The 12,483-nt window shown below is 24.8% G+C and overlaps 1 protein-coding gene across 1 annotated transcript; it reads right to left on the bottom strand.

Annotated features, from left to right (window-relative positions):
• Positions 1 to 3,494: 3,494 nt before the first annotated feature.
• LOC112597543 (cationic amino acid transporter 2-like) lies at positions 3,495 to 11,772 on the bottom strand. The gene is made up of 14 exons (XM_025343631.1): positions 11,755 to 11,772; positions 10,070 to 10,301; positions 9,543 to 9,671; positions 9,263 to 9,418; positions 8,822 to 8,926; positions 8,136 to 8,291; positions 7,809 to 7,933; positions 7,197 to 7,294; positions 6,954 to 7,093; positions 6,791 to 6,893; positions 6,370 to 6,509; positions 6,120 to 6,286; positions 4,715 to 4,823; positions 3,495 to 3,651 (listed from the first exon to the last, which is right to left on the bottom strand). Exons 1-14 carry the CDS (start codon positions 11,770 to 11,772, stop codon positions 3,545 to 3,547), a joined length of 1,785 nt encoding a protein of 594 aa, XP_025199416.1. The 3' UTR covers positions 3,495 to 3,544.
• Positions 11,773 to 12,483: the final 711 nt, after the last annotated feature.

Below are 12,483 nucleotides of genomic sequence, written 5' to 3'. Positions count from 1 at the left end.
ATACAAACTATAAATATGTAAAGTAGAATTTAGATACATACTTACTCATTAATATTAAAACAACTGTTAACAATTTATTTGTTTTATTCAATATTGAGTTATTAGTACTTAATAGAATAAAAATGTAAGAATATTAATTATATTAAAATTTTTTTGGAAATATTTAAGTTTCTACCTACCATTAAAAAATAAAGATTTTACCACACAAATTAAATATGAAATGTATTAAAATTGAATTGAAATTATTTTTCCTCTTGCCTAGCTTTGAAAGTAAATTATACTTTTTATCCCATTGAGAATGATTGAAAATAATTTGAAAAAAACCGATCTTCTATATCTATATAACGTGTCGTTATATATACTAATATATTAGTACACGGCAAATTGCATAATACAATAAAATTCTAATTCAAGCTTTTGATATTCATATTCAAATAATCGACGACTAATATTTTGATCATAAATATTCATTATTATTCTAATTCGTTTTCCCTTTAATTTCATAAAAAATGATAATTTTTTAATATAGATATTACGTTACTAATACATTAAACCATATTATTGTACTTATTCATTCATACAAATAATATATCATTTGTCTGAGTAACACCACATGTTTATCTATAATAATTTTAGGTATTATTATAATGTATTATTAATTGCATTATAAATACAGTATCTTACAATTAGTTTACAACAGACGGCGGGTAATGAGTTATATTATCAAGAACGAGCTCAGGTGTTTGTTATAAGTAGGTATGTAATATTTTGTTTAGAATGTTCTAATGAAGTGCCACTCATACATAATAGTATGATGTAACTATGTACCTATATGTATAAAGCGATTAACTAAGCATACTCTTCCTATTTTTTTTTTTTTAATTTAATAACAAATTTATTATCAAATCCTGATTTTTTGAATTTTTATTTACGATTAAAGACTTATATTTTAAAATTTTCGAAATTACTTTTACTACTCTTAGAATATCCTGTAGTGGTAAAAACTTTTTTTTTTTAATTGCGAATTTCCATTTTAATGTAGATTAGTACATAATTTTTTTGAAAATGTTGATGTACCTAATTCAAAAATTGGAAAGAATAAGTTTTTACTGTTTTTAGTTAGTGAAATATTTATACTACTAGTAATGATCAACACAAATAGTTATGGAAACATATAAAATATTAATAATATTAGATTTATTGTTAGTTATATTTTAATCATTTTTTTTTATTTTTATGAATTATAAACGTTAATAGATTAATATTAATAACAACGATTTCCAAATCATCATAATCTTCATTTAATCATTAAGTTAGATAACTAACAAACTATTTTTTTTATTTTTTTTTTTTATTTTGATTTACGACAATTCATTAAGAAAAAAATATTTATAGTTAATTATTACAGTAGATAAGGGAGATTCTCTTTTAAAGAACAGAAGTTTCTATCTCCACAGAATGACTCAGGGTGTTAGATACGGGAAATATCAATAATTTAAAAATACAATATTCAAGTTTATTTAAAAAAAACTCCAAAAATTAGAATCAGAATAAATTCATAATTAAATAATAAATAGGAATGAGCATACTTGGTGCATTACTATGTTATAAATAAATCATAAATAGTAAACATTTTATATAACAGATTGGCAGTGTAGCTATACGGCATTATTTTTTATTTAAATAAATACCTGGATCAACCAATGGGGGTAATGAGTTATTAACTTTTTTTGCACTTAAATTTTTTTTTTTTTATGTCATACTAATTAATTTTAAAATTATAATTTAGTCAATAGTAATAGTAGACTTAGTCATCTATTGAAGCAAAATTAATTTGGAAGAAGGAATAATAATAGAACCCTTATGTGGTGATTTAGAAAGAAAAAACTACCTGGTAATTAATGAAATTAGTATTAAATAAGTTAATATGAAAAATGTATTTCACACCTCCATGCTTAACACAATCATACACACACACACTAAAGCAGGACATATACGCCTTTAGGATTAATAGAACAGTTAGAATATTATTACCCTAAAATAAAAATGCTGAATTTATGCCATAATAGCTAAATTTAAGATTCAGAGAGAATATATTTTTGAATTTTATTATTAAATTATTCATTTAGTAAAATTTATTAGTAAAAAAAATTGTATTATTTATAAGTAATATATTTATTAGTCAGAAAATTTTAAAAGTCTAGAAATCATTTCCAGTTATATTTTGTATTTTAAAAGTTTATTTTTCACGTGAGTGCGTTTAACCAAAAGTCAAAACAAATGATAACATATATGGATAAAGGTATAGACTTGCTTATATTTCATTAAAAATAATAAAATATACACCTAACGTAAAAAATTATTTAATCATAAACAGAGACTAATATTACATTACAAATATTATGTAATAGATTGAGAAGTTCAGATGTAATTAAAAAAGAGTTAATAATATAAAAACTAAAATATGGTCCAAAAATGATGTACAACTGAATATACAATTTAAAAATATAATATTTTATAAATTAAAAATTTTTTTAGCATATTTCAACATTCCGCTATTTTTTTATCTCACAAAATTGTTTTAATAAATATGAAAGTCACTGAAAAGTAACATTTTATTAAACTTTAAATTATATATTTTGTCATGTAAGTAGGTAACTCATATTAAACTGCTCATAAATTAATTGTTATACGAAATACAGAGAGATATTATGTTTTCTTATAATTTACAAACATTTCATGTATCTATGATTTAATAGTGATGTAATAATCTATTAGGTGTGTTGGATGTATGATGTCTTATTTACTTTGAAAAAAGATTCAATTTGGGTAAAAGTGAAAATTTGGTTTAGTTAGCTTTGCAGCTAAGCTCACAACGATGAATATTCGTAATGAATCTGAAATTTTTTTTATGATATGTAAAATAAAATGCCCGTTTATATCGTCAGCTTTTTGATTAGGTACAACGTGACTAAGTAAAATTTAATTTTCTTATATTTTAACAAAAATAAATACAGTAAAAAAAAAAATTAATTTAAATGTATTCATATAAAAAAATTTATGTCTAAACATATTATTATATTATATTAATATTGTTCCAGTAATATATTAGAAGAAACTAGAAAGAATCCGTTTCTATCAAATTGATTAGAAAGGAATAATAATATACAGAAATCTTAAGAAATAATGATTAGAAAATTGTTGTAAATAATTCATAGTATGAGTTAGAATACATTCTGGAGAACTTCACAAATTTAATCACTTGTTAATAATATGAATCTATAATTATTGGTAAATAATTATAATAATAGGAAATTTAAAATTTTGAAATACAATATTACAAACCAGTCAGCCGTGGTAGAAAATAATAATTGTCAAAACAACACATTACAAAACTGCAATGTAGTTTTGTAATTTATTATATTAATTCATAAAAATATAAAATCGCATCACAACTTTTAAATGTAATACCGCAAATGGTCTTTATACTCGTATATTATAGATGCAAATATTTTATTACATGTAATTTTAATTATTCAAAGAATCAGTTAGATATTTTTGTTTCTTGTTTACGTTCTTTATCATTAATTGCTCGTTGTGTGTCACCTTCCAAACTATTGTGGATTCCATAAAATGCATATATCAATAATCCTATAAAATAAAAATTAAAATAATCATCATCATATATTTTTTTATGTTTTGATGGATTTTAAAACTGTTAAATTGTTTATTATATTATCAATATATTTTTTAATTGTTTTAAATCAACTGTGTATTGGCCTTTTAAATATATGTTATAATTATTTGACAAAATAAATATCGCCAATATTGTTAGTTATTGGTCATATGATAATCTATTGTTCCTTATTTTTTTATGTAAGTAATATAATTATTGTGCTTTTTCATAAATAATGAATGTATAAAATTACCCTAAAAAGAATTAGAACAACCTAATTTAATAAATGTGTTCTAACTTTCTATAATAACATATGATTGAACTCGTCTAGTATTAAAATATAATTAAACTATCAAAAAAATATTTTGATTTAATAGCTTTATGATAAATAAATGTATCGATTAATAAATTATAAATTTATAACTAACTATAATCTGGCAAATGAGTGTTTATTTGTAAACATATTTTATGCTTGTACACATTTAAATGAAAAAAACTATTGTTTATTTTATGCAAATTTAAAAATAATGACAAATATTTATATACATAAATAAATATACATTTTTTTAATATATTATTTATTTATATATTTACCATATGTTTTTTTTTTTGGCAGCACTTAATCAATGGGATCATCAACTAAACCTAATTCGTGAATATAACTTTGATATCTTTTATGGTTTTCGAAATTTAACGAGTACTAACATCACATAATTATTTTTATGCGCCAAGGTGAAAATATATAAATACTCTACTTGTATTTAACATGTAACGATCGGAGTTGAATTTTCAAACTGATCTATTGATTTTATTTATCACTAAATAAAATACTATACGGTATAGTAAAATATTTACTTATCTAGGCTTATATAATATAAAAACTTTAAAAGTATAGTGAAAGTTATTATGTGTATTTTAACGAACATGCATAATATTAAAGATATGCCATTACATTTTGTTTGTCGTTATTAATTGTACTTCATTAGTATTGTGTTGAGTAAATACAAATATAATCCATTTAGACGCATCAATACATACCTACTAAAATACCTATCCCAAATCTCATCCATGTCTTGATATTAAGTTCCATCATTAGGTATAAATTAAAGATTATACTCAAACATGGTATTAAAGGAACGAATGGTACCTAATGAAAAAAAAATAATAATTTACAAAACATGACAAAACTAGTATAAATCATTATCAATTAAAATAACATATTATATAAGCTAATACCTTAAGTGTGATAAACACAATAGAGCCAATAATGTTTCATCACGATATAAATCATTAATATTAAACATATAGTATTTTGCATATTCAACTACTATACGTATACGTTATATTTGTAATTTTAGAAAAAAAATTTCATTGAAAATACCGTGGGGGCTAAAATTAGATAAATATAATTTATTGTCAAATTAAAAAAGGGTCATCTATATATATATATATATATATATATATATTTTGTTAATATATAACGTGTATTCAATACTGTTACAAAATAATAAAATTATAATTAAAATATAAAAAAAACAACATATTATACTATTGTACGAGTATAATATAACCATAAATAGATTAACTTACATTGGTTTAAGCTTAAAACAGTTAGCTATGAGCTAAGTATGTTATTTCTTTACATTTTGGTGGTTAAAGTCTTAGAAATAATGATAAAATATTTCATTGAAGCGTCATCTCAATAATCGAAATCGAAATCTATCGGGTAATTTATTTAAGGTAAGATACACATTATTTTAAAAACTTTAAAAGTTTTTTTTTTCATAATTTTAAGTAATTAAAAATAACATTGTATTTAAAAATATTTTTTTCAAACTATAATATTTTTGGAGTACTTAAATAGGTACATACAAATTGAATTTTAAAAATAGAGTTATAAATATTTAATGAGTTGGAGGAGAGAAGTGATATAAAACTCCAACAAAATATTAATTATTATTAATCTGCTCATCTAAATCTTAAATATTTATTATTGATTATTTACTTTTCCCAAATTTAATTTTTATAAATCAAAATACTCTAAATAAAATTCTGCTTTGAAATATAAAATATTTATTGTTTCGGCTTAAAATTGTATTTATAAATATTTTCAAAACATTAGTGTTTTCTGAAATGATAAGTGTCTATACCTTGTCCCGCGGAAGATCATGTCGCGCGAAAACGAAAACTATAATATAGTCAACTCTACGCATACCCCACCAAATTCTCGTGAAATTTACATATATGTAGGAGATACGACGGCTCAGGTGATTAGACGATTTCATTCTACATGCGCAAATCCGGCATGGTCTCTCGTGAAACAAACTATACTACTATAGCTTTAAATAAATTACTCCGTATACGTACATAAATTGAATAAATATTAAACGCAACGATAACCATACAATTTAAGCATATCTAAAGATGTTATACACTTTCTTACTCTGAATGTTAGATTTTCGATGGCTTGTGGTAATCTACATAACATGAACAGGGAAATCAATAAGAATACGAACGAAATCCCAGTCATGATAATCAGCAATAACTGCAAAGGGCCTTCGCGACCGTCAACGTTTGTCATACAAATGCTAAACACAAACGCGGCAAACGCTATGATAATACAACATAACAAAACAAAAAATTATAATAATATGTTTTAGAAAAAAGAAAAAAAATCATTCGCAATAACGTACTGTAAACAAGTATCAGTACTCTTGATACGTATTGAGAATCCGTGCTAACCAGTTTTGAGTTAGATGCATTCCACCACTTGTAAAATATATGAACTTCAGAGTTGTCCAAGTCCTGACTGACTATATTATTGTTTTTATACCTTGACAACAAACAAATTATGTAACGTGTAACGAAAAAAAAACGTAAAAATTTGTAAACTTTATAAACTATAATATACGTTTCTATTAGCATATTATATATATATCACGAACCACGGTGTAAACAAAAAAACGTTCATCTACGACTACGTCGGTTTATCAATATAAGTAAATACTCACAGTTTACCGATCAGTAAAATGTATCAAGAAATAATTTAACTCTACTCAATACTTCTGAAAAACTCTTAAAAATGAATCCTACGCATTAGTGTATTGTACACACCTGAGTATCAATATGCAGATGCAAACCATCAGATACGACATGAGCGTGCCAATAGACGTCATCTCGACGAGTTGTTCGAGATTGAACATAGACGACAACAAGCCTGGAAAAAAAGTTTTGACGATAAATTTATAGATTATAACATCGCAGTAAATGCGTTTACCAGTGCCGACTCCGCAAACCATTGTCGCTAATACGGGAGTTTTGGTTTTTTCGTTGACCGACGACAAACACTTAAACATAAGACCGTCGCTGGACATGGCATATAATATTCGTGGTATAGGAAATAAACATCCCAATAATCTTCGCGTGTGATAAAATCATAACAATAACGTGTGTTAGAAAAAACTGGCATGAAAAACAATAAGCATAATGTTACAAAAAAAACAATGATTAATATTATTACGTCGTCATTAGAGCGAATACTGCACCACAAGTAACTAAATATTTGATGATTGGCATTCCCATGTTCGCATAAATGACTGGTAGAGGTGCGTCTGGGTTCTAAAATAATAATAATAACTAATTATTACATCCTAGTGACTTCGTGGAAAATCGAGGGTCAGAAATCTATTCAAAAAAAAAAAAAACCTAGTAAAGGATAAAAATGCAAATACATTTTATCGGAGGTTACAAAAAAAGTACAACTTTTTTTGAGGACAGGTGGTGATAATTTATTTATTATATTTTATTTTTTGGCACAACGGACATGTTCAATATACTGTAATTTAAAAAATGTACAACAATTACACCGTAGAATTAAGACCGTACATCACTACTCAATATTGTACATTTATGCGTAAAAGTAAAATGGATGATTTAAAAAATACTGATTTTATGTCCACAAAGACACCTAGCCTAATAATGACCTCGTTATGGATTATATTGTTTACATTTATATAAATCCTATAAATTCATTTATTTGCGACTAAAATCGGATTGCAAACTACGACCCTACGGGTCACTGCCTCAATTAATTGACTTAGACCATAACATCAATGTTATAATACTACCATACTTGATCATAATAGGGCCACATCAGAGTTAACACAGATGCTACGCTACAGTATGCCAACGTAACGAAGAACAACGATAATACGATCGCTAAAGGAATGGTTCTTTTTGGATTTTTGGTCTCTTCTCCTATAAATATACAATTTTTAACAGTTAATGTTTATTAAAATACAAATGTAAAGTGTAAGTGTCAATGTTATATTGCAATCGTGTAAAAATAATATTTGTGTGTGTGTGTGTGTTGTATTTTTTATATATTTATTATACAGAACCATATATCATTCTGATAACAAATGCAATTATTGTTTAAAAAAAAATAATCAAGTCATGCCTGTAGTTGCAATAGAATCGAATCCAATAAACCCGTAAAAGCATCTAGCGGCGCCTGCGATTATTCCGTTCCAACCAAATGGTGAAAATCCTCCGTTGCCACCATCCACTCCGGGTGGAATTTCATTTTTTGGAATATTCCAATTGGATAGTTTACCTGAAATCAGTTAAGTACCCGTTTGTTTGACACGACTGTAAGTAATGCATGTTAAAGTAAAATTATTACAAGCATGAAAATTTTACGCGAAGACATAACAATACATAACATTATGCTTTATACCCGTATTACAAATCTTAACTGCTATCACTATATTCTAAAATTTAACTAGTAATAAATCTCAGATCGATTAACGAGTAACAACAATATAAATATTTTTAAAATAATGTAATTTATAGCATAAAATAATTTATTTTATAGTACTCATGAAATAAGTAGGTGTTGTTCAAAATTTGTATTTGGATTACCTACGCCTCATATTTTCATAATTTGTCTACAATACTCGTAAGTACTATAAAATAAATCTAATCATATTGTACATATCAAATTATATTATGGTTCTTTTATTCATCTGAGAAAATAAAATTTGATAATTATATCTCAGAATCAAATTTTCTTGATAATAATGTGCTACAGCAGTAACAGTGATGAATTAGTATTATTTTTTTTTTTTTTATTTGTTTACTTACCTACAAAACAGCCACTAACAACTACCGTAGCCAAAGTCAACAAATTCAACGTAGTAAAAACTTTATTAAGAGTGGAAGATTTCTTGACGCCCCAAGCCACAATCACTGAAAAATTACAAACATACATAGGTACATATTATTATTGCAACTAATACATGATAATTTCTTACAAACAATAAAACTACCATGAAATTAGATTTTGGTTATTGTTTTTTTAATTAATAATAATGTTTTTATGTATACATAAACAGTTAAGATTCTTTAATCTATTTATTACTTTTTAAAACAATAATTTATTTGAATTACCCGTTTTAAGAAATATTCAAATATTTATTAAGTATTTAACTTATTGTCTTATTACAAAAATGAACAAAATAACAAACAATAGCATTTAGTTTTATGAAAACAACAATTATTTAAAAGTATTTATAAAATCATTACACGCAATAAATATGACGAAAAAAAATGATGCGAAATCTGGATATTCGGCCAAAAAATCTATATGTATTGGAAAATATTTTTTTAAATATTGTTTTTGAGGATTTCCAAACAAAGCATCTAAATAATTAGTCATTGCTTTGGCGACAGAAGCTGAACCTATAAAATAACATATATTATTAAAGTAGTAATTCACTTAAAATACAAAACATAATATTTTATACGTTAAAATTATTAATTTTAAATGTCATTCAAATCGATTATTTTTTATTCAGCAACTTACCAATAGTGTGTTCGATGTACAAAGTCCAACCGATAAAAAACGCAATAAATTCTCCAACAGTCACATAACTGTAAATATATGCAGATCCAGCTCTGGGTACACGACCAGCGAATTCAGCGTAACAAACTCCTAAAAATCAAAGGCAATTTATTTTTAGTAAATCATTATTAGAATCTTATAAAAACAACAATATATTTTATCAATACAACTCGCTGTGTAATCTGTGATATAGATGTATTTTATTTTTAATAAAAAATTGAATTTAATAACCAAACTTGATTAATTATTTAAAAATAAATCAATTAAGTACAATTTTGTAGTTATATAACAACAAGATGATTCTTTAAACGGCGAATAATATCAGAACTTTAAACATACTAAAACCATTATTATTGTTACAGGGATGCTACAATAGCCAGAAAGGAAAACGGGCACTTAAAATATATTTTATATTATTTTATTGTGGTGTATATTATAATCATCAAAAGTATATATGTATAATATTGATATATTGACTTGATAGGTACCTGAAAATGATGAGACGATCGCCGCTAAAATGAAAGATAATACTACCGCTGGTCCAGCGATGGATTTAGCTACCGTTCCAGCCAACACATATACGCCACATCCTAACGTGGCACCAATTCCCAGAGCGGTCAAATCAAAGAGATTCAACACTCGTTTTAACTTTTCTTTTCCTGGTTCGACTTCATTAGAGATCGTTTTCTTTCTGCACAGCCTTTGATATAGATTGTGGTTCTGTACAAATAGTAAACACAACTTGATGAATAAAATTAATCAATAAGTCAACACACTATTTTAAAACAATTTTTTTCATTGTAATAATCACAAAAAGTTTTTATGAAGAATAACCAGATTCACAGAAATATTTTCAGGATCCTATATTACATTATATTATATAGCAATCAAACGTACTTTTTTTCATTGTCTTATATAGTGACTTTAACAATAGTGCAAAGCAATGGCTCACGATTAGCATTAAATCTCTAGCTAAAACTTCAATTGGACAGGATATTTTTATATATTCTTTTATATTTTTTTCATATATATTTAAGAAAGTTCCTTGCTTATATCGCGTATTTGTTTTAATAAAATGTAATATTTAACGAAGAAAAATGTTCAATTCATTATATATCGTTTGCATCACGGATAAGTACTCTTGACTTACCTAGTCATTTGCATAAGCGTGACCATTGATCCAGACAACTTATTATGAAGTAATAAATTAACGATTAGCGGTCCTAATCTAACCTGGGAATCACTGATGAAAGATACACAAAATGAAATTTTTTTTAATATCGAAGACAAAAGTTATTTTTTTTATAATTTAATTATATATTTATATTTTATGGATTTTTTATATAATAATAAACTAGTACACTAGTAGTTAGTACCATATAATATTTTTCTACTTCTATATTATACATATACTAGTACTACAATTATTCATCTTACATGAATATATATATATGTATATATCAATAAATAACATGATTTTTATAATACAGGTGGTATCTATTAAAGTGTATTTATTTTAGATCTACACATTTGTTCACCTATAGATACATCAACAATTAAGTTATTTAAAAACTCTTAAACAAATTAATCTAACCTAATACTCTAATTTAGTAATTACTAAGGCTGGGATTTTAATGTCCTATAAAATCTCAAAAAATGCAAAAACTGACTTAAATAACTCAAAAAATACAGTATAAAAATGCATTTCAATTATAGCTTAAACATTGGAAAAAAATTTTAAAATGATACTACAGTAGTGTGTGTTTTTTTTGTTTTGTTTTGTTTTTTTTTTTTGTATTATACGTTGTTATACTTGTTTAGTTGAATGATCTCCTGTTTTTTCTTAATTATTAGCGGAAAAGCCTATTTATGAGAAAATATTTGTTATCGACAATAACTTGTGTTATATAATTAATTATTCATAGCGTCGGTAGTTTGTCGAAAATCTCTTGCTAATTGTAACAATTTTCGTTCATTTATGAACAAATTGTGAAAAATACACTAAAATTTGTCAAAAAATGCCCAATAAATACGTTTAAGGTTAATCAGTTAAAAAATTTAAAAAGATGCAAAAAAAAAAAAAATACTTTAAAATAATTAGCATCGCTCAAAACACGTTTTATGCTCTCATGAACCAAAGTTTTGAAATGCCAGAAAAAAAGATACAACTTACAGACCACGAGTTTCTCATGTTGAATTATGCGTAAAGTGGAATTCTTCTAAATCGAACTCGTTATAACATCAATTTTGAATATTTTGTGATACAAAACATGTATCCAGCAATCGGTCGAAGTCACAAAACTATCAAAACAGTTACAAAACTATCCCTAAAAAATACTTACCTAAAATAATACTAACCTTTAAATGATAAAGTTTTAAAAACAACTTATCAATAATTTATATATTAGTACTTCACATTCACATAATTCATCGCTCGACAGATAGCAATAGAGTTCTATAGTATACGTTTAAGACCAACGATTTAAGAAGAATTAATATACTGATATCATAGCTTTAATAAAGTATAATCTTCAAATACTTAGTCGAATTATTATTTGTTGGCCTCGAAAACATGAAAAAAAAAAACGAAATCGATTACACGTTTCTGTAAATAAACTAATCAACCTAGTTTTTTAATTATTATTTTATTAGTCAATCATTTTTCAATAATATATTTATATTCCAATTTATTATAATTTCTTTAAAAAAAGAAAAAAAAGAATGGCATAATACTATAGTAAGATTATTTCCATATAGAATAACACCATCAACGAAATATAACTACTATATTATATAGTATATATTAAGTAAGATATATTTAGTTAACTCTTATGCCCAATTCACTAATAAACCCCAACTTTATTCAATTCTCAATCTATAGTTGAGAATACTAGAGTCTTAA

Source organism: Melanaphis sacchari, unplaced genomic scaffold (assembly GCF_002803265.2).
Source record: "Melanaphis sacchari strain LSU unplaced genomic scaffold, SCAv2.0 Contig42_pilon_pilon, whole genome shotgun sequence".
Lineage (NCBI taxonomy): Eukaryota > Metazoa > Arthropoda > Insecta > Hemiptera > Aphididae > Melanaphis > Melanaphis sacchari.
The sequence above is the reverse complement of the archived record's forward strand: the minus strand, read 5'-3'. Positions and strand labels throughout refer to the sequence as shown.

Bases quoted from the DNA above. Each gene is read 5' to 3' on its own strand.
- LOC112597543 (XM_025343631.1), bottom strand. The intron at 4,824-6,119 runs GTAAGAAAGTGT...TTTTTTCATTAG, and splicing joins TCGAAAATCTAACATTCAGA to GTACCATTCGTTCCTTTAAT. The intron at 3,652-4,714 runs GTATGTATTGAT...TTTATTTTATAG, and splicing joins TGGGATAGGTATTTTAGTAG to GATTATTGATATATGCATTT.